The 24,209-nt window shown below is 40.1% G+C and overlaps 1 protein-coding gene across 12 annotated transcripts in view; it reads left to right on the top strand.

The window, feature by feature from the left end:
- The window catches only part of LOC122556090 (LIM domain containing preferred translocation partner in lipoma), a 376,029-nt gene that overhangs the window by 194,434 nt on the left and 157,386 nt on the right, over positions 1–24,209 (top strand). For 11 of the 12 annotated variants that reach the window (XM_043702536.1, XM_043702544.1, XM_043702540.1 and 8 more), the window contains one exon: positions 22,432–22,559. In XM_043702536.1, coding sequence (XP_043558471.1) covers positions 22,432–22,559 — 128 coding nt within the window. Of the gene's footprint in view, positions 1–21,756; positions 21,773–22,431; positions 22,560–24,209 lie in introns of those variants that run through there. The other variant, XM_043702545.1, reaches the window with a different exon arrangement.

The raw sequence follows: 24,209 nt of genomic DNA on the forward strand, positions 1-24,209 counted from the left end.
GCCCATGTTGTCTGAGGTGATCATTATATATAGGACTTAGGAACATGAATAGACCATGTAGTTAGATATTAGAATGTATAGGGGATTGGCAAACCAGCAGGAAACAGAGAATCAGGATATCTGGATCATGCTTAGTTTGACAACTTGTAACAAGTAGTGTCAATGGGTTAAACAATTTGTGATCTATATTAATGACTTAGTTGAAGAGAATGAGTGTAATGTTGCCAAATTTGCTAATGATATAAAGATAGGAAGGTAAGCAGGTTGTGAGGAGGGCAGGAATTGTCTGAAAAATACAGGTAGGTTTAAGTACTTTGGAAGAAGCTTGTCAAATGGAGTATGATGTGGAAAATGAGAGATGATGCATTTTGTCAAGAAAATAGAACAATTGAATATTATTGAAATGGAGAGAGACTGCAGAATGCTGCAGTGCAGTGGGACCTGGGTGTACTTGCACATAACTCATGAAAAGTTAACATGCAGGTACAGCAAATAATTAGGAGAGCAAGTGGAGGTTTGGCCTTTATTGCAAATTGGATAGCGAATATAAGTAAGGAACAAACACAGGGAATCTTGAAGAAACTCAGCAGGTCTGGGCAGCATCTGGTGTAAGAGAAACAGAATGAAAATTTTGAATCCAATATGATTCTTCTTCTGAACCCTTTATTTATTATTTTTATTTTATTTCTTTTAATTTATAAAAGTAAGGAAGTTCTGTCACAATTTCAGAGGGTATTGAAGCCCAACAGGTTTATTTGAAAATACAAGCTTTCAAATAAACCTGTTGCACTATAACCTGGTGTAGTGTGATTTTTAGCTTTGCCCACCCCAGTCTGAAACCGGCACATCGGAGACTACACCTAGATACTGTGTACTATTTGATCTCTTATTTAAAGAGAAATGTATTTTTTATTGGAAGTAGAAATTCACTTAGCTAAATCCTGGGATAAATGGGTTGTTTTATAAAAGGTGATTCTGTAAGTTTGGCCTGCTTTCATTGGCAATTAGAGAAATGGTGTGTGATTTTATTGCAGAAGATAGAATTCTAAATGAAATTCACAAGGTAGGTGCTGAGACAATGTTTCCTTTCATGTGCAAACTGGTACACTTTATAAAATAAGCATCTTCATATCAGAACAAGATGAGGTGACATTTCTTTTACAAAGGTCATCAATTTTTAGAATTCTCTTCCCCCATAGAGCAAGGGCTGGGTCATTTAATATCTTCAAGGCTGACTTTAACAGGTTTTGATCAACAGACTAAGGGTCATGGTGAGGCCGACATGAAAATTGAGTTCACATCACAATTAGATCAATCATGGTCTTAGTGAGTGGTGAAGCACGTTTGATGGGTCAAATGGCCTACTTCAGCTTCCTTTTTTTAATAATCTCATGATTTGACATGCAGGCTATGTATTACACCATGGAGATGGTGGTTGGTAATTTGGAGAATCAGGTTTTTATCCATTGAGTAAAGAAAATGTCTCTTGTTATCCTTCATTATTTTGTTAGTCGCTGTATGAATTGTTATTTTTAATTTGCTGATGAACCCTTTAACCCAGTGATTTTATGTAATCTCTGGCACGAGACTCTAACAACTGCCAGATGTTTTATGGAAATTCTTCAGCAGAGTTTCAGCATTTTACATCATCTGGAACTCACTGTGAACTACTGTAGTTGCCTTGCTGGCTAGAAAAATATCCTGCAGAGATTTGCGATGGAATTTGCCAAGAGCAGTGTTCTATAAAAAGTGATCTTTATATCATGATGCTGTTTTGTTCTAACAGCTCCATTATCGCCAGCTCTCTTCCATTAGTACAGCTATGCTGCTCTGTTGATTGCCCCCTGTATCTAATCACTTTGGATGATCTGGGTTTAGTTTAGTTTTCATAGTTTGTTAATTTCCTTATTTAGTTTCAATGTGTAATTTAGATTTAGGGGTTTTCAAATATCTGCAGCTTTTTTAGCTAAATATGTATTAAATTCTGTACTTGGCATTTGCCCTAATCACAGTCATTCTTCTTTCAGTTCTGGCTCATTGATTGCCTCACACTGTCCTTCTCTGTTCCTTTTACTGTAGTTACTATGTAGCTTTATTTAAAGATCACTGACTTTTTAAGAAATATAGAATCTGGATTTAAATAATGCTTTGCACAACATCTGGTTGTAAAACATTTTTTGACATCCGATGAAGAGTTCAAAGTTAACAATCTGACAACACCAGGTTTTTGTCCAACTGGTTTATTATATTGGAATGCACATTTGGTCCCCATGGGGCTGTTCCATGTGTCTGGTTGAAGATCTAGTTGTCAAAGGTGAAAATGTTGTGGTCGAGGATGAAGTGGATAAGATGTAGGATGGTGCCTGGAGATTGGCAGTTGTTGGTATTGTGTGCTGAGGCTGTTGCAACAATGCTGTCATCTTGGGGAATGCTGGTATAGAGTGTCCGTTGGACTATAATCTGGTGTTGTGTAATTTTTGACTTTGTTCACCCCAGTTCAACACTGGCACTTCCACATTCTGAAGAGGTCCTGAAGCATAGTTGTTTTTGCAATGTAAGAAACACTAACATGTCACAACTGGCAAGCTGACAATGATTCGATCATCTGTTTTTATAGATAAAAACAAAAAATGCTGGAAACACTCATCAGATCATGCAGCAGGTTGCAAGCAGAAACAGAGTTAACCTTTTAGGTTGATGTCCTTTCACCAACATTAGTAAAGCAGCATTCAGTTGCCATGACCTATCAATGTTCTCTGTCAAAGAAAATTCTTTACAATTGCTTGATAGTATAATATCTGGCTATTACTGAAAAGAGAGACACGTTGGCAAAGATTTTCTTATTGCACTCATCAGAGCAAGTACAGAAGTGCCAAATTTTAAATATTTAAATTTATATTATCGCAGATGAGGGTGCTGGTTGTTTGGTAAAATGACACTGATAGGCTAAATCATTGCCATGGAGTAAGCAGTGGGGAAACTAAACACTTCCCAAGTTACAAGACAATTCACAAAAAGTGCAAGGCTTAAACAAAAATTTGTCACTTTGAGCAAGTGTAAACATGTGACCTTACAAATTTAATTTATTGCCTTAAAGTGTTTTTAATGTGAGTTTTGAGAATTGAGTGTTCTTAATATATTTATTGTGAGGATCAGTTAGCTCAGAGCCTAATGATGGGGTTTCAATTCCTAAGCAGACTATTGTCATTCATGCAGGCCCTGCCTTGTTCCATGCTGCAGGGACCATGCCTCTTTAAGATGCAAGAAGCAAAATTGTTATTTTCTAATGAAGAGAGGTTCCTTTGATCCTTTGGAACTATGGCTAAGTGATAATGATATTGCTGATTATGATCATTGCTATTAATGCACTCATGATTGTTCAGCAAGTGTTTCCTAATCAAAGAGTCGTATAACAGGAGATACTTTGTTCGACATTTTCCAAGTGCAAGTTGTTTGAATATAATCTGTACTTTGCCATTAGAGCAGGTGGAAGAATCATGTTGTTTGATTCAATCAGTTAGTTTCTAGGACACACATCTGATATGCCTGACATTGCACTGACACTGAAGTTCTTACACTATGTTCCTGAACTATGTGGTAGGAAGAACATAATTTTGGAATGATTGTGGCATCTGATAAGTGCCAAATATTACTTGCATTATGACTGTGTATTAGTCCTGCTACAGTCAGCCCAAAAGGTCTGATTGTGGCTTCTACTAAGGAATGTCTGGTGGAGAATAATAAAGAACATTGCAAAGATCTTCTCAATTTAGTCCCAGTAGATAGCATGCTCATCTCAGAGTCCTGCTGATTCTAACCATTGACAAACACCTAACATCAACAGCCATTTCACAGTGCTGCTATGAAGTAGTATTTCCTGCTAACAGGATGTTGTTGTCAAGCCAAAGAGATGTTCTGCCCTTGGATACAAATGAGCAATGTGATATATGAATTTGTGTGCCAGTGTGATGCCAGTTATGTAGATGGTATGTCCTAAAGTCTGGCAATTTATTTCAAGCAGCATGTCTATTTGGCTGTTTGCATCAGGTATCATGTTGCATACTCACATCTTGGTATCTAACCAGCCTGGGCGTGCAGAATTCAAAACACCAAGGCTAACAATAGATGTGATTTTGTGAATAACACTTTGTATTGGAACCTACATATATGACAAGACAGGGCATTGTTCTTTACGGAAGGAAAGGACATGTACTATGTCTTTATCAATTGAACAATCATTCTCTGGCTCATTCCTTACAATATCCTGATGAGCCAGAGCCCTGTTTAAATTTAAACAAATCATGGCAGCTAACTGTCAATCATAATCTAACCAGTCAGTTTTCCTTACCAATTATTACAATCCATTTGTATGCTTCAGAAAGCCCAGGTGAATGCAAGGCAAAAAGCTTTTACAGACATGTTTATTTTCAGCGATACTGATTGAAATATGTGGGGTCTTATATTGAACAACTTCATTGTCTTGTTACTTGAATTACGGAAGAGATTGCACTTGACATTTATTTCATTTTTTCTAAAGCATTTTGGGACATCTTGAGATTGTTTTCTGACATCAGATGGGTGTCCCAGATTAGCATCTACTCTGCGATTATCTCACAACTGAAATTGTAACATTCTGTCAGCATGCAACCAGAATCCCACTGCTGGGGCTCGAGATGTCTCCAATAATTGTTATGTGTTTGGAAAAAGGTGCAAAGCATGTAAAGATTATTTCTGTCTACTTAAAACAAGATCCTGAATATTTATGTAACTAGCTTCTAGCTTACCCAAATACACCACAGTACAGACCCAGTTGATGGTCTTAGATTGGTTTTTGGTGTAACTCGTGCCACACTTCTGATTATTTAATAAATGCTTTCCATTTGCAGAATCACAGCTAATGGAGGATATACTTTTCTGAGGCTTGCAAGCAGATTGGCCTGCTTGTTCAATTTTAATTAATGGATATTTGCATTGGCCTCAGATACTGGTCCTGGCAGCAAGGTTGTGACTGCATTGTGATATGAAAAGACTCAAATTCGAACTGGAAAAGGATGTGATGAGGCAATGGCCCACTGTGAAATCCCTGTCTCTGGTACTGTTTGGCATTAATACTGAGAAGACCATTATGTTTAAAGGATGCAGTGATTAAAATTGTCCAATACTTCAGTCAGGCCAAACATGAAATAGTACATCCAGTTCTGGCCTCTTTCAGAATGAGATGTTCGATGGGTTTGCAGAAAAATCACAGTTGATGATCCTAAGCCACAGACACTCACATTGTTCAGATAATTTGGAGAGAACTTGTTGTTCCTGCAGGACAGAAAATGGTTTCAAGGCATCGAACTGAACAAAGGGCAGAGGTCCGATGGGAGTTGAAGGGTTTAACTGGGCAGAGAATTAATCAAGATTGTATTCAGTTCTCATGCAAAGCAGCAATGGAACATTTCAAAACTATTTGAACGATTGGCGTCTGACTGTGGTTTCTCAAATGGAAGTATTTTGAAAACAATCAAGCTGAATTAGACTGCACATCATTTAGAGTAAACATGCTGATGGAACAAGACTAATGCTGAATAAAAGCAGGAGAAAAAACAGGCAGAATATGTGGACATCAGTGAGTGAGTCAAACACTAGTGAGAGAGATAAATATCAGTGAGAGTCAGGCATCAGGAAGAAGGTCAGAAACTTGTTGTTGGCAGTCACTCGTTAATGAGTATGATTGTCCATGTAGGAAATTTGGTGTCACTGGTTATGGGTTCTGTGAGTCCTTGTATGACTGATGAGCCTGATCCTAGAACTACATCACCGACTACACATTTGGACAATGTTTCTGGAAGGTGGAATTGTTCATTGGTACTTCTTCCCCAGTTCCTTTTCCATACTCCATTCTGTCGACAGGTGTTCTCAAAGAATTGTGGCCCTTCATGCAGAAGGTTCCTCAAGTTGGCTTCTTTTGAACAAGAGTCTCCCATGCATTAATATCTGTGTTGCATTTCTTGAGGAAGCCTTCAGAGAACTTTTGACACACTCCCTTTCTCATTTGAGTGCCTTCCTTGAGCTGGGCAAAGATGATTTGCCTTGGTGATCAGAACTAAGCACATTTCCATCCTATTGGAGTTGGTTTTCGATGGTCATGGCCTTGATGCTGGTGATATTAGTGTGCCTGTGGAGAATCCATTTCAAACAGAGCTATGGTACTTCTCAAGTAGCCTGCTTGATTGTCACTAAATCCACAAAAATCCACTCTCTCCACTGCTGATGCTCAGTCACAGCAGTGTATTCCACCTACAAGATGCACTGCAGAAATTTGCAAGCACAGGTTGGGTGTAAGCTTAACACCTTGAGTATGTGCTTAACACCTTACAAATCCATGACCACTTCTCATCAATCTAGAAGGATAAAGGCAGCAGATACATAGGAACACTAACACGTGCAAATTCTCCTCCAAGCCACTCACCATTCTGACATGGAAATATATCGCAGTTTGTTTCCTGTTGCTGGGTCAAAATTCTGGAAATACCTCCTTAACAGCATTGTGGGATAACTATGAGCACATAAAATGTATCAGTTCCACAACGCAGCTCACCACCACCTTCTCAAGAGTGACTACAGATGGGCAATAAATGCTGGACAGCCATGGATATCTGTGTCCATGAATAAGCGAAAATAGAGTACCTTGAGGTGGAGTGCAAATGTAGTTCAAGCTTCGGAGTCATATTCAATAGTGGGAAAGATGACGACTTTATACACAAGGATTTTGGTATTAGCATGGTTGTCAAGGACTCTTATCCTTAGGCGTCTGAAAAACAATGCTCATAGATTGGAAGCAATGTTGAATCTTTTTATTGATGTCAGCTTTAGATGAGAGCTAATTTCCAAGGTAGGAGAAATATTCCACATTTAGGAGAATTTCTCCATTGATCTTTAGTTGGACCAGAATTTGACCTGCGATGGGTTGGTAAAACATTAGAGTTTTCTTGAGGTTGACGCGAAGACCAATTCCTCTGTATACTTCCGTGAAGTCATTAAGCGGGGCTTGAAGATCCTTTCCTGAGAGAGAAGAGACCAGTGAGAGGTTCAAACATCAGCATGAAAATTTAGAGACTTGTTTGAAAAAAATCAAAGTATTTTATTCAGGAGGTAATGCACTGTCACAGACAGAGAACGGAGAGAAAGAATAAATGGGTAATTCTCATATCAGCAGCCTATGATTAGTGGTGAGCAGCAAGAATCAGGGCCTGGGCTTGAACTGTTCACAATACAGTATATATCTCTTAATGGGAGGCACGGACCTAATGTAAAAGTTCCAAATTAGTGGATGACACAAAGTTAAATGGGTATGTATATTGTGAGGATGATGTAAAGCGGATTCAGAAGGATTTGGACAGATCTCATGAGTAGACAAAAACATGATAAATGGCAAATAATGTGGAAACATGTGAGATCATCTGCTGTGGTAGCAATAACCGATGTGTGATGTATTTCTCAAATGGTAAGAAATTAGAATGTGTAAACGTACAAAAGGACTAATCTGTCCTTGTCAATAAATCACTGAAGTTGAACATACATATGCAGCAAACTATTAGAAAGGAACATTAGCCTTTATTGCAAGAGGGTTTGAGTACAAGAATGGTGTAGGCTTGCTTCAAATTTTATAGGAGCTTAGTTACACTACATCTGGTGTACTATGCACAGTTTTAGTCCCCTAATCTCAGGAAAGATATGATTGGCATTGAGGGAGTGTGACAAAGGTTTACCATAACTTATGCCCAGGATGGCTGGACTTTCCAATGAAAAAAAATAGCGCAAACTTGGCCTGTATGATTTAGAGTTTTGAGGAATGTGAGGAGATCCATGGAAACCTAGAAAACCTAAAGGGAGAGACTGGGTCAGGTGCTTTCCCTGGTTTGGGAGTGTAGAACTGAGGGGCAGTATTTAAAAATAAGGCGATTCCTCATAGGTCTGAGATGAACAGAAATTATTTTCCTTAGAGAGTTATGAACCCTTGGATTTCTTTCCCACCGAGAGCTGTAGAACTCAGTTTTTAAGTATGTTTAAGATGGAGGTTGATCAACAGGACCATAAGATGTTGGAGCAGGATTAGACTATTCAGTCCATTGACTATTCAATCATGGCGGATATGTTTCTCAACCACATTCTCTTGCCTTCTACTCGAAATCCTTGATCCCCTTACTAATCAAAAACCTATCTATCTCTGTATTGAATACATTCAATGACTTGGATTCCACAGTCTTCTGTGGCATTGGGATCCACAGATTAGCCACCATCTCAACTCCTCCTCATCTCAGTTCTAAACTGGCATCCCTTCACCTTGAGACTGTGCCCTCAGGTCCTAGTCTCTCCTACTAATAGAAATAGCTTCTCCATGTCCACTGTATCCAAATGTCTCAGTATTCTATAAGTTTCAATCAGATCCCCCCTCATCCTTTAAACTCCTCTGAGTACAGACCCGGAGTCATCAGCCACTCCTCATATAACAAGTCCTTCATCAGTGGGATCATTCCTGTAAACCTCCTCCCATGCTAACACATACTTCTTTAGATAAGGTGCCCAGTACTGCTCACAATATTCCAAATGTGGTCTGGACAGAGCCTTACATAATCTCAGCTCTTTGATTTCCAGTGGCGTACAGGGTTATAGTGAGGAGGTGGCTAAAAGTCATTGAACTGTTCAATCAATCGTGATCATACTTAATCACAGAACTGACTTGATGGTCTGCCTGACCTACTCCTGTTTCTCTGTTCCTATTTTTAAACCAGTGTCCTCTAGTTCTGGACATATTCACAAAAGGAAAATATCATTTCCATGTCCACCTTGTCAGATCATTCAGGACCTTATACACTTCAATCAAGTCACCCCCCCTCCTTCTAAAATCCAGCAGAAACAAGCCAGCATGTCCAAACTTTCCTCATAGGACAACCCACTCATTTAAGGAATTCATCTAGTAAACATCCTCTGAACTGTCTCCAATGCATTTACATCATTCCTTAAATGAGGAGACCAAAATGACATTTAATATTCAAGATGTGGTTGCACCATTACCCTGTACAACTGAAGCCTAACATCCTTACTTTTACATTCAATTTCTCTCATAATAAAGGATAGCATTCCATTAACCATGCCTTTAACCTTCTTGATTACATGCTGCACTTTCATACTACCTTTTTGTTTCTCACATACCAGAATACCTGAACCCCGTTGCTTCCTCAGATTTAAACAGTCATTTTCCATCCATTTAAGTATTAATCTGCTTTATCACTGTTCCTGCCAAAGTGAACCACTTCGCATTTTCTGACATTATACTCCCACCTACCAGATTTTTGTCCATTCACTCAGTCTATCTATATCTGTCGCAACCTCCTTATCTGTTTTTCATTACATACTTTGCTACCTATCATGGGGTTGCCTCCACATTGAGCTACCATTCCTTTGCTCCCTTTTCTAAGTTATTGATCTAAAATGTTGAATCCCCTGTACAGACACCTGCAGGACTGCACTTGTCACATCTACCAATCAAAAACCCATTTATCCAATTTCTTCATTTTCTGAAAGCCAGCCAATCTTCTATTTATGCTATTGTGTTACTGTCTACACCATAAGCTTTATTTTCCCCAATTACTTTTGATGTGGCACCTTATCAAATGCATTTGGAAATACCATGATGCTCAGAGGAAGGCAGTTCCAAGAATTTGACCCTGTGACAGTGAAGGAACAACAATCTAGTTCCAAGTCAGAATTGTAACATTGTAGGTGTGTGCTGTTAAAGTAACCTTGACGCATATTGCAGTGATTCAGGGATGCTATTCAAGGAGCTTATACATCATATACAAGATGGTGCACTTTACTGCCACCTTGCACAGTGGTGTGAGAGAGAATGTTGAGATTAGTGGATGGGGTGAGCTACTTCGTCCAAGATGATGTCAAGCTTCTTGGTGTTGTTGGAGCTGCACTCTTGCAGGCAGGTCACGCATAGTTCATAGATTCTGATTTGTGCTTTGTGGATGGTGTGCATGCTTTGGGAACTCACATCAATTACCCAAGGGAACTTTAGGATTCAGGTTGGGCTTCCACCAGCTAGACATGATAAAACCACAATAAAATAACAAAACTATGAAATAATTATTTTTCCCACCGTATTTACCAGGGAGACTAGCATGGTGGACTTGACAATATAAGAGATTGTAAAATATATTTAATTACTTTAATAAAGATGAGACGCTGCTTGATAAATTGAAACAAGTTTCCTGTGACCATGCACATTAAAAGAAGAGTGACACTACACTTAATGTGCATGAGAATAGGAAAGCGAATACTTCTAGAAGGTTAGTGAACAACTGATCTAATTCCTACATTTAAAGTGGAAGAGGAAGTAAGTGCAGGGAATTGTAGATCAATTCATTTAATATCAGAGAAGGAAAAGATAACGAAATTCTAACTCAAATATGTAATTAAGAAATGTTCAGGAAGTGAAAATGAAATAAAGTGTTGGAGCAAATTTCAACAGAGAAATTTGACTAGACACAGTGGCTGATGCAGGATGAGTATTTTTCGTAAAGAGTGCTGAGCTTAGCTGCCAAACAGGAAGGCAATGGAAATTTGATAAAATGGGAATTCTGTGCAAAGTGGGAAAAAAGTGGTAATTGATTTAAATCAAGCAAGTATAGTAAACATGTATATAAAATGTGTATGTAAATAATTGATAATTAATGGAATCCAAAGGGAATTTGTTAGGCAAATTAGTAGGAAAGCTAAGACCCATTGCCCACAATTATGTGGAGATTCCAGGCTATTTGATGTGTCCTAGATAGTCATAAGCAGCTGGTGACACCAGTGGTTTCTGAGCTGAAGGAATGGTTAGATATAGGAGACTGAGATTTTCCTGGAAATAGTGTTGCAGCAAGTGGGCCATTCTGCAACCACTGTGAGTTCAGGAGGAGGGTATGTGGATGACCATCTGGCAGGCTGGAAAAAGTATGGAATTCAGGAATCCTCTAGGAATGTGGGAGCAAACCATTTTTCAGCATTGAATGGCAGTGGAGGCTGTGCAACAAAATACATGCACGGCAGCTGACTGCTTGGATGGACAGACACCTCACAGTGTAGCCATAAAATAGGTTAGGAGATTCAATAGTCAGGGAAACAGTCAAGCATTTCTTCCCTTAAGAATATAGGATCGAGGACCAGGAGTAGGCAATTCAGCCCCATGAGCCTACTCTGTTTTTTGATACCGTGAGATCTAATCTCATATTTACCTCAATTACACTTCCTTGCTAGCTCTCCATAACCCTTCAACCCATTACTCATTAAAAATCTGTCTAACTCTTTCTTAACTTTACTCAACATCCCAGCATCTACCACACTCTGGGGGAGTGAGTTCCACAGATTAATGACTCTTCGAGAGAAGTAATTTCTCCTCATTGCTGATTTAAATCTGCTAACCCTTCTCCTAAAACTGTGACCTCTTCTTCTAGATTGACCCACATGAGGATGTGTCCTTTGTGCGGTTACTTTGTCAATCCCCTTTAGCACCTTATATATCTCATATAGCATGCACCTTATTGTTCTAAACTCGAGAGAACATAAACCTAAACTGCTCAATCTCTCTTCATAAGACTAACCCCTCATGTCCGAAATCAATCTAGTAAACCTACTTCCAGACTGATTGCCCCAGAGATCCTTCTTCAGGGACATTACGAAGTGAGTGCTGAATAATTTGAAGGTGGTGGAAAGGAACAGCCAGAAATCATAGCAGATTGAGGTCCCAGATTCAGCATTGGAGAAACAAGTGAGGCATTTAAAAAGCTCTAGAGAGCTTTGAAAAATCACAGTGCAATGGGAGAAGACAAGGGACATGGAATTAATTAGAGATTACTCACTAAAGGTCATCCCATTATATTGCGCGTTTTGCTAACGTGAATTTGCGAAACCACAGTTGACGAATTGGAGACAGTGTTTCTAAAGCGGGAACTCTTAAAGCATATATTGGTTATAACGTGATTCCAGCCCCATTAGTTTAAATGGAGCTGCTTTTACATGATTTTCTTATAACACAGGATTGCATGAGAACGGAACCACTGCGTTACATCAGAACCGACTATACTGAAAAGCTGCACCTAAGTAATGGACTTGAATGTCCTCCTTCTGTGTTGTACCATTTATGGTTCATAGAGTTAGATTTAGAAGATTATGAAGTGGTGTTCTACAAAGAGCCATTGTTTCTCCCAATTTCCCAAGCTGGAATCATATCTCAGTGAAACACACGGCAGAATGTGTCCCTGAATGGACAGTCCCAACTTTACTAAGGCCATCTCCACTACATTGGTTTACTTTAATGTCACTAATTATTTTTATGATTAAATTGAAAGATAAGGGCTTTACTGGCATAAAAACAGCATTTCTGGCTCATCCATAATGGCCTCGGAGGAGGTGGTGGTGAGCTGCCTTCTTAGACCACTGCAATTCATGTGGTCTCGGTAGACCCGAAAGGATGCTGCTGGGGACAGAGTTCCAAAATTTTGATGCTGCAACAGTGTCTTCACCTCTGATGCTGCTGGGTTACTGCATGCTGCAGTCCAGAAACCTCAAATTGGACAAACCAGTGACAAGTAAGTTTAAAGCAATTGGGGCTGAGTTTCTTTGGGCTCACAGGCCTGAACAGTCAGAACTGTTTCCCTTTCAAGTTCCTTCATAATATTAAAGTTTAAAAGGGGATTTCTTTACTCCACCTGCTTAGGAGGGTTTGTATTGAGTATTTAATACTTAAGCACACAGAAAATCTCTTTCAAGTGTTCAACCATTAAAAATAAATTGCAGTCACAGAGATGTTGAACATCTGACCAAATTGTCGTTTTGTTGCATTATTAACTTGGAAAGCTACCATAAATCACATCGCAGAAGTGGATTTGATATAGAAATGGATGCCAGATCTGAGAAAGAGGTGTCATGACTGATGGAGGGGAAAATATTGGAAATATGGTCAGCATTTTATTATCAAGGTTAAAAATCACACAACACCAGGTTTATTTGGGATTACAAGCTTTCGAAGTGCTACTCCTTTGTCAGGTAGCTAGTGGGGCAGGATCATAGGACACAGAATGTATAGTAAAAGATCAAAGTGTCATTCATCTGATGCGATGTATTGAACAAACCTAGATTGCTGTATCAAGGCAGGTTTCGCAAACTGGGTTTATTTTCCCTGGAGTTCAGAAGGTGGGAAAGTGACCTAATTGAGGTGTTTAAAATAATTCATTAGGATAGATACAGAGCCACTAAATTGATCTGCAAACTTAAGTGTGGCACTTGCTATTGCTAAATTAGCCAAGCATGAATATGTCTGATGAAGAGTTGAAAGCTCAGAAGAGGAACAGCACTGGTCACCTCCCAACCAGTGAATATTCTCTTTATTCCCCACTCACTCCTCTCTCCGAACAATTAGCGATTCATCTTTTCTGAAGGAATTTCACAGTCCCAGCGATGTTATGTTATTTACTCGCATTCCTTATTCATGGAGTGTGTTTTTGGTCTGGTTGCAGTTAGCTGGGTGACAATGATCACCTTTGGCTTTGTTTTTGTGCTTTGAGCTGGCAGCAGACTGGGAGGGGCTGCTGGTGCAAGGAATGAGGAACGGATTAATCCTGGTGTAGAAAGCTGGAACAGTTAATGACACATCACTGTCAGGGCTGATATCCTGTTTGGTGGTTTCTATAGGACCATAACACTAATTGCTGAGGAACATGGTGTTCTCTCAGTGTCCTAGCCAGCATTCCCTTCTCAACCAGCAAAAATGCATTTAGCTGGATATTAATCTGACTGTGCAAATTTTCGTGCACCAAGTGCCTGCATAATAACCATATCTTAGATCCAAAGTCTTTCAAAATATCTGGAGTGTGTTGAGCGGATTCTGCAGGATCTAGTGAGATACTGTAGAAATTCTGGACTTTGGAACCACTGCTTTCATGGCTTAGATCATGGAATACAGGGTAACATTCAAAAACTTATCCATGATTGTTGATAAGTTGGCAAATGCATGGCAGATGAAACACAATATGGAGGTTACTCTTTTTGACAACAAAAACAGGAAGGCAGATTATTACCTGAAAGGAAATAGATTGGGAAAGGAGACAGGGTGCAATGAATCATAGCATGATTACCATGCAAGAAGACCATTTGGCCCTTCTTGTCTGCACCAGCTCTATTATCTGGAGCCAATTTCCTCATATCCCTCCCATATGAATACTATCCAAATAACCATCCATTATCATCTTGAATTCCTCAACTGATCCTGCCTCAACCACATTTCTAGGCAGTGCATTATATACTCTAACAGCCTGATGTTTGAAAAAAGCTTTTTCTCATTCCACCCTTGCTTTGTTTGAATATCATTTTCGATCTGTGCTCCCTCGTTCCTTTTCCTTTTACAAGCAGAAACAGCCTCACCCTATCTGCTTTGTTCTGCTCATGATTTTGGAAACCTCAATCAGAACTCCTTTCAGCTTTCTTCTGTCCAAGGAGAACAGTCCCAACATCTTCAATCTATCTTTACAATTAAAGTTTCTCCCACCTGGAATCAATTTAGTAAATCACTTCTGCATTCTGTCAGTGCATTCCCATCTCTACTATAATGTAGCAGCCACAAATGTACTCAATACTCCATCTGAGGTCTAACAAATGTCTTGCATTAGTTCAACGTCACCTCTTTGTTCTTGTAATCTATGTCCCTATTAATAAAGCTGAGAACATTGCATGATTTATTTATTCTGTCTCCACCGTAGATCCTAACTTTTTCTTATTTCAAAGGCAAGTGTCAGGCATTGTATTCTGGATGCAATTCGGTTATCAGGCTTGAAGCAAAACACACTTTATTTCTACACTGTAGTTAAAATACAGACATAATGAAATTAAAAAAAAGCTTAACTGTAACTCTTGAAATACTTAATAATAATAAATGGATCATTAACTGTTCCAATATATTAACATCCCATAAGCACACACTTGGTAAAGGCAAATCCAGTAAAATAGTTTGTCTCACATACAATTCTAGCAGCAAGAAGCCAAAGTAGCATCATAGTGCCCATATACCTCCAGGCTCTTCTTTCTTGCACCCTCTTCAGAATTGTGCCCTGCATCTCATCTAGTCTTTCCATGTTCTTCTGCCCAAAGTGTATCACCTCATGTTTCCCTACCACCTTTCCACCCACTACATTAACATAACAATGTATGTTTGGAATTCCATACTATCCTCCTCACAGTTTACAGTTCTTCCAAGGCACAGATGTTCTTGTCCTTGGGGAGAAAGTTAGGAAATGGAGTATAATGTAGAAAAATGTGACGTTCATTTTGGAAAGGAGAATCAATGAACTTAGCATTATTTAAATGAAGAAATTCTGCAGAAAGCTGTGACACAAAGGAACTTGAGGGTACATGTAGACAAAGCACAGAAAGCTAGCACACAGGTGGAGCAGATAGTCAGGAGGACTAGTGGAATGTTGGCACTTATTTCAAGGAGATTGGAGGATAGGAGTAAGGAAGCCTTGCTGCAACTGTGCAAGGTACTGGTGAGACCACATCTGGAGTACTGAGAACAGCTTTGGTCACTTTATTTAAGGAAAGGTATGTCATTGGAGGCAATTCAGACAATGTTCACTAGAATGATCTGTGGTATGGAGGGATTGTATTATGAGCAAAATTAATCACTGGAGTTTAGAAGAATGAGAGGTGATCTCGTTGAAACATGTAGGATTCCCAAGTGGCTTGACAGAGTAAACACTGAGTAGATGTTTCCCCACATGGGATATTCTAGAACCAGAGGGACATAGTCTCAGAATAAAGGGATGCTAATTTAAGCCTGATTTGAGGAGGAATGTCTTCTCTCATAGGGTTTGGTATCTTTGGAAGCCCTTGCCAAAGAGAGATGTAGGGCCAGAGTGTTTGTGTATACTTAAGACTGGGATATATAGATTCTTGATCAGTTGGGGCATCAAAAGTTACAGGGAAAGGACAGGAAAGTGGATGTGAGAAATGTCAGATTAGCCACAATCCCATGGGCCAAATAGACTTCTTTTGTTCCTATTGCCCATGGTCTTATGGTTCTTGAGAAGGTGCAGAGGAGATTTCACCAGAATAATTCTAGGAAGGTTTAGCAACAATGTTGGATTGGCAATATTGGAGTTTTTTTCTTTGGAGCAAAGGAAGCTGACAGAACGTCAGGTTGAAGTGTATGGGATTAGGACATGTTTTGATAAAATAGACAAAGAAAAGCTATTCTCATTGTGGATGATAAATGGATGAGAGGATACAAATTTAAGGTTTTGGTAAGAAATGGAAGATGATTGTGAGGAGGAGCATTACACTAAAATAGGTGGAAAACTAAGTTGCAATGAAGCAATAAGAAATGTACAAATGAATGTGGATAGGTTTGGTGAATGAGCCAAAATTTAAGAGATGAAGTTCATCATGATGTGAGGTTATCCATTTTGGTCAGAAAAATCAAAAGCCAACTATTCGCATAAATTGAGGGAAAGTGGTGGCCCAGTGGTATTATCGCTGGACTGTTAATCCAGAGACTCAGATAATGTTCTGGGGACCCAGGTTCGAACCCTGCCACAGCAGGTGTTGGAATTTGAATTTTACAAAATAATCTGGAAGTCTAATTTTGACTGATTCCATCGTCAATTTTTGGAAAAACCCATCTGGTTCACTAATGTCCATTAGGTAAGGAAACTGCCATCCTTACGTGGTTTGGCCTAAATGTGACTCCAGACCCACAGCAATGTGGTTGACTCTTAACTCCCCTCTGAGCAATTAGGGATGGGCAATAAATGCTGGCCTAACCAGTGATGCCCTGAACCCATGAATGAATATAAAAAAGGAAAGAAATGGGCAGCGGGATCTGGGAGTGCTTGTGCATGAGTCGGACCAAGTTAACCATGCAGGTACAGTAGATGATAAGGAGGGCAAATGGAATTATGGCATTTGTTGCTAAAGGAGTCAAGATGACAAATAAGAAAGTGTCGCATTGGTAAGACCACATCTGGAATACTCCATACAATTTTGATTCCCTTCTGTGAGGAAGAATGTCATGTCATTGGAGGCAATTCAGATATTAGTTTAAAATCACACAACACCAGGTTTTTAACTTTGTACACCCCAGTCCAACACCGGCCTCTCCAAATCACAGATATTAGTCAGTTTCAGAGGTGAAAGGCTTGTTTTATGAGGAGAGATTGAGCAGTTCAGGCCAATACTCACTTGAGTCGGGAAGACTAACATGAGATCTAATTGAGATATGTAAGATGCTAAAGGAGATTAACAAATTATACTTAAAGTGGATGTTTCAACTCGTAAGACGAACGGTCACAGTTTTAGGTTAAAGGGTCATAGATTTATAACAGAGATGAGGAAAAATTACTTCTCTCAATGGGTCAAAGAATTCCTGGGATTCACGACAAAAGTACTGGAGCTTTGAATAAATTTAAGAAGGAGATAAGTTTTTAATTAGTAAAAGGTTAAAGGGTTATAGAGAGTGGGCAGGAAAGTGGACTTGAGGCTCAGATAGTTCAGCGATTATTGTAATAAATGGCAGTACAGGTTCGAGGGGCTGAATTGCCGACTTCTGCTTCTAGTTCTTATGAACCTTTTCACACACAGCAGAACTCACTGCTTACAAGGGTGCTTGAAGTGGTGTTGATCAACAAATTGGAAAGGAAGTTGAATGGGTGATAGAGCGGGTGAGTTGAACTGACTGGATTACACCACGTACAGCCAGCATGGAGTCGGTAGTTTGAATAGGCTCTTTCTGTGCTGCAGTGGTTTTGACACTCTAACTCTGACTACAAGCCTGCCAGTCTTTGTGAATGAACAGGTGACTGCAGCTCCAGAAACTTCATTTCCTATTTTTGGATTTTTAAGATTGAATCCTAATAGAAACCATACGCTGGGAGATATTTTAATGCTGGATATGTTGAGCGTTTTATTTATGCACCGTTTTGAATCACAGCCCATACAGAACAAGAAAAGAATCCAGTCTGTGTAACACAGGTAGTTTCTGTTATGTGCTGGCAATCATACAAGATCATTCTTTGCACCAAAGGTACTAGGTTACTGTGGTTACTGCTTTCCCTCCCTTCTCACTGAGTCTTTCCTTCCTTCTTATTCAGACAGTGTTGAGTCTCCCTAGGTTTGGGATACAGATCCGATGGTGTAAAGTGTTACTGTAGACAATAGGTGCAGGAGTAGGCCATTTTGCCCTTCAAGCCAGCACCACCATTCAATATGATCATGGCTGATCATCCTCATCAGTATCCTGTGCCTGCCTTATCCCCATAATCCTTGATTCCACTATCCTTATATCTTTGTTCAAGGGATAACTACAGACAATGTATATAAGGAGCTATGTTATAAAGACATCAGAGCACATAGAACTGAGAACTGTGTAAGGCACCTCATATTTTTCCTTTTTAGTCTATACATTGAAACGGAAGTTAGAAATAAAAAGAGAAATTGCTGGAAAAGCTCAGTAGGTCTAGCAGCATCTGTGGAGAAAATGACCATTTCAGGTCCAATGACCCTTCTTCGATTTCTGTTTTTGTTTCTAATTTCAGGTAACTGCAGTTCTTTTTTTTGTTTAATGTAAGTCAGGTATTGCATTATAGCTAAATACCAGAAGGGTTCTATAAGTTTGAAAGAGCAAGTGGTAAACAATTTTATCTTTGAAAGGCAAGTTACTTTCTGAATCAATGAGATCAATAAATTGAGACAGAGTGATGCCAGGAGTCTTTGAGTTAAGGAAAGACTGCCTGTTGTCAGCCTTTGGATTGGTTATGTTGCAGTTTACTGTACATCTCTAGTGCAGGACAAGGTCAGAAGTCACACTTCACCTGATGAAGGAGCCGGGCTCCGAAAGCTTGCAATTTCAAATAAACCTGTTTGACTATAACCTGGTGACATGTGACTTCTGACCTTGTCCACCCCACTCCAACAGCAGCACCTCCATATCTAGTGTAAGACAAGCAGAGACACTTAAAGCCTGCAACCTGAAAATGCTCATCTGATGCCACTCACTTGCTCTGAGGCTGAAAAGACAGAGAAACAAAGAAAGCTTGGAAGAAAGTGTTCTAACAAGAGAAGACTTGGGTCCACCTGATCAACCATCAAGATGTCAGACAACTACCACCTGGTGCATCAAAGAAAACTGAGAAAGACAGTCAAACACACCGTTGTGACCTTGACTTTCGTTCACAAGAATTTTCTTCCTTGTCAATACTTTATCCATCCATAATATTTGTGTCCAACCATCTGTTTTTGTGGGGTTTTTTGTCAATGAGTGTGTCTGTGTCTGGAATTTTAAGGGGGTATCGTTTGAGTCACATAGTAGACGAATAGGAATGCTTTCTTATCTATATCCTTTGTTAACACTAACTGTGTTGCAATAAATAGTTATTTTCTGAGAACGACAAAACCCGCTTTTGTCCTGAATAGCAGTTAGTTGGGAAATTCATTATCTTGCTGGTCCCCTTAGGAATTTATTCAATTTGGAACTCATGGAAAAGAGGGGCAAGATGATTGGCAGTCTTCTCAGTTAAGTTGTGAACTCTGTGACTGCAGGATTGTTTTTATTTTTAAAAAAATGTCTTTTTTTGGGGAATGTGGGATGTGGCATCACTGGCTGGCCAGCACTTATTGCCCGTCCCTGGTTGCCCTTGAGAAGGTGGTGCTGAGCTCCCTCCTCGAACCGCTGTAGTCCACCTGCTGTGGGTAGACTCACAATGCCCTTAGGGATGGAATTCCAGGATTTGGAACCAGCAACAGTGAAGGAGTGGCGATGTATTTCCAAGCTGGGAAGGCAAGTGGCTTGGAGGTGAAGTTGAAGATGGTGGTGTTCCCAAATATCTGCTGCTCTTGTCCTTCTAGATGGAAGTGGTCATGGGTTTGGAAGGAGTTGTCTGAGGATCTTATGTGAATTTCTGCAGTGCGTCTTTTAGATAGTACACACTACTGTTACTAAACATCAGTGGCGGAGGGAATGGATTCTTATGGATGCAGTGCCAATCAAGCGGGCTGCTTTGTCCTGGATGGTGTCAAGCTTCTTGAAGTGTTGTTAGGGCTACATTGATCCAGGCAAGTGGGGAGTATTCCATCAGACACTTGACTTGTGCCTTGTGAACGGTGGACAGACTTTGGGGAGTCAGGAAGTGAGTCACTCACTGCAATATTCCTAGCCTCTGACCTACTCTTGTAGCCACTGCGTTCATGTGGTGAATCCAGTTGAATTTCTAGTCAATGATAACTCCCAGGATGTTGATAGTGGGAAATTCAGTGATGGTAACACTTTTGAATGTCAATGGGCAGTGGTTAGATTGCCTCTTATTGGTGCTGGTCATAGCCTGGCATTTGTAACATTGTGGCATGAATGTTACTTGCCACTTTTCAGCCCAGGTCTGGATATTGTTCAAATCTTGTTGCATTTGGATACAGACTGCTTCAGTATTTGAGGAGTCACAAATGGTGCCTAATGTTGTGAATCATCCTCAAACATCGCCAGTTCTGACATTATGATGGAGGGAAGGTCATTGATGAAGCAACTGAAGATGGTTGGACCTAAGTCACTACCTTGACGAATTCCTGAGAAATGTCCTGGAGCTGAGATGACTGATCTCCGACAACCATGACCATCTTCCTTTGTGTCAGGTATGACTCTAACCAGCGGAGTGTTTGCCCCCTGATACTTGTTTCCAGTTTTGCTAGAACTCGTTGATGCCACACTTGATTGAATGTAGGCTTGACATCAAGAGCTGTCACACTCACCTCATCTCTGGAGTACAGTTCTTTTGTCCATGTTTGAACCAATGCTTAATGAGGTCATGAGCTGTGTGGCCCTGGTGGAACCCAAATTGGGCGTCTCTGAGCAGGTTATTGCTGAGCAGGTGCTGCTTGATAGCACTGGCGATGACATCTTCCATCATTTTACTGATGATCCAGTGATGTTCTTTCTTATCTTCCTTGATATGCTCAATAAAGTTTGGTAATGTTCACTCATCTAATTGTAGACCTGATCTAACAACACAGCTTCACTCTAAAAGTGAAGACTGTGCAAAATGCAACCCAAAATACCAACAAATCACGTACAAAAATTATTCATGAATGGAATTGACCATTGAGAGGAATCATTCTAGTAAGTAGAAAATGGTGATTGCACCCCCTCCAGTGACAGGCTTGGGATCTCCTGTGGTGGCTGCTGATAGGCTTCCTGATGAGCCTACCAACAGACAACTTGGGAGAAAAGTAGCTTGTTATTAAAGATCCAGCAAGCAGTTAGGAAATCTAATGCTTGTATTGGAGACGTCTCTGTGCAAACATTGTGCCAGGGTTGAAGTCTACAGGATAACGAGGATGTTGGTGCTAGGATGTTGGGCAAGATCTCGATGTGGGGGGTCTGGGTTGCTGGATCTAGGAGTTCTGTATGCTGCTGCTTGTGTCGGTTTATGCACCGGAGGAGTGCAATGGCTAGGGAAGGGTGGTGGCAGCAGGAGTATTGCAAAAGCATGGGCGGGAGGACAGATATTGCAAGAGCAGTGAGAGGAAACTGAGGCTGCAATGTATATGGGCGATTGTGAAATTCTTTGGTAGGGATATGGACAAAGATAGAGGTTGCAAAAAGTGAGGGGGGGGGGGAGGGTGGTTAGAGAGAGGCTGCAACTTGTCAGTGCAGAAACGCTGAGCCACCTGGGATCCAAGAAAACTTTAAATCATTAAGGTAATGAATTCCTTGTAAATTAATGTGGAATCTGTAGTTTAGAGCCATGTAAGTTTCGGAACTACTTTTCTTAGAAAACATAGAGGATCCTACTGCACTGAACACTGAATTGTTAATTAAGTTTGAAATTGAGATCTGTGATGCAGGAAATGAGTTGTCACTGCTTGGATAAAATGTCCCAGTAATGTGTATGCACAATGTGTCTTTAGGGTAATTACTTTTCATTTGTTGAAATATGTATCAGTTATTTTAAATGAAACCTGGAAACTTAAGTTCTGAATAAGGATCATTGGATTTGAAATGTTAACTCTGCTTTCTCTCCTCGGATTCTGCCAGACCTAATGAGTTCCTCCAGCAATTTTTCTTTTGATTCAGATTTCCAGCATCTGCTGTTCTTTGTTTTATTATGTTAGTTTATGTCAGTTATTTTTTGGTAATTTATGTACATTAGTGTCTAAAAAATGTTTCAGTTCAAACCAGGCAGGGTCATTCTGATTTCTCGGAGCAATGCCATGACCAATTAACTAGCAAATGTTTGTCACCTATGTTGGTGGGTTGAGGAAATAATTATTGTTTTGTGCTCTATTTTTAACATACTGTCTCATAAACCAGTTGAATTTCAGGTGACAAATGTTTGAATTTCCTTGTTTTGCCTACAGGTGAATTCCCTCCACCTCCACCACCTGTAGAAGGTTTGAGTCCGATGTCAACATTCCCTGGTGGATTTCCACCTCCACCAACCTCACTTCCTGATCAGTATGAAACCAGTGCAAGTTTAAACGTACAGGTGAGCAGATTACAGCCTACTTCTGAGAATAACATGAGTTTGAATTTATTCGATACTTTGATCCTTGTCCTGAAATACTTCAGTGGAGTGGTGTCAAATTAAAGTTGTTACATGAGATATTAAGATATATGACCAAACACTTGGTCATAGAAGTAGTTTTATTGAGAATGGCAAAGCATAACAAGTGAATTCCAGAGCTAAGATAATATATTTCAGCATCACTTTCAACCACAAAACCTGCTCCTCTGAAGTGCCTTTAGCAGTTCCTCCTAGAGCTTTTTGGAACTGATTTGTTCGGAATGTAAGCTGTGAGGAGGATACAGAGAGACTATAAAGAAATATTGACAGGCTAAACAAATGGACAACAAGGTGGTAGTTAGAATACAATGTGGGGAGAGGTAAGGTTATTCACTTTCTTAATACGCATGGAAAATTAGAACATTTTGTAAAAGGCATTGTAATTGTGAATGTTGATGTTCAGAGTGGATTGATTGTAGATGCATAAGGAACACAGGAAGTCAGCATCCAGGGAGAGGAAGGAATTAGAAAGCCAAATGGCGTGTGGATTGGAGTACAGGAGGAAAGAGATCTTTCTACAATTGTGCCAGGCTTTTGTGTGATCACATCTGGAGTACTGTGTACAGTTTCCATCTTCTTATTTAAGGAAGGAGGCAGTACAGCGAAGGTCCACTCGACTGGCCCCTGATGTGAGGGGCTGAGACAATTGGTTTGACATTCTCCGGACTTTGGAATAATGCCAGACACTCTAATTGAGGGCAAGCTTCTTCAGGGAAAGCACTGAAAGATTATGTCCCCCTGGCTGGGAAATTTTAAACAAGGAGCTGCAGACTCAGGATAAGGGGGTGATCACTTAGGGCTGAAATGGGGCAATATTTGGTCATTCAAAAGGCTGTGAATCCTTGTAATTAACAGTCCCAGAGGGCCTCTATGGATCGTTGCCTTGATATGTGGAGAGGATTGCACGCTCCAGCAATACCTTGAGCAATGCCATTCTGAGCTTTCACTTATGGTTAAGACCTTTATGACAGTAAGATCAGGAACTATGGGCCAAATACAATGTCACACTAAAGGTCCTTAATGGCAAAAGAGGCATGGAAGGACGATTGTGCGTCTCACTGGTTGTGAGGGTGTCAGGAGGCTGTAGACAATGTTTTCCCAATCTTGTGGCTTGACATGTTACGGAAATCTAACCTCCAATCCATCAAGATCATGTGGATATTGACATACTCCAAAGATCTCACATTGAATACAGTCACGCGCAGCCATTTACCAGGGTCCATTTGCAAGTCCTATTATGTCAAGAGAATTGCAGGCAGGGTCAGGGCTGTGAACCTGGCGGTCACTCATCTGTAAAAGGTGACAGTAACAAAAAGATAGTTTGGAAATCCGTCATGAGACTGTCGACATTGGTACTGATCCTTCTGGATCCTCTTTACTCACTCCAAAGGGAGAAGGGCCTGTAAAAGATGTGCTCCCAATACACTGTGCCGTTTGGACCCACACTCTGGGGAACATCATCTTGGCCTTGGCAGAAACCCAAGGACCTGAGGAGATGACATCCTCAGTTTGAGGGGATAACAGATTATGGTTTGTGCACAATGTGTTTGAGATAATTTCTGGTAGATGTAT

Source organism: Chiloscyllium plagiosum, chromosome 13 (genome assembly GCF_004010195.1).
Source record: "Chiloscyllium plagiosum isolate BGI_BamShark_2017 chromosome 13, ASM401019v2, whole genome shotgun sequence".
In the NCBI taxonomy this organism is placed as follows: Eukaryota; Metazoa; Chordata; class Chondrichthyes; order Orectolobiformes; family Hemiscylliidae; genus Chiloscyllium; species Chiloscyllium plagiosum.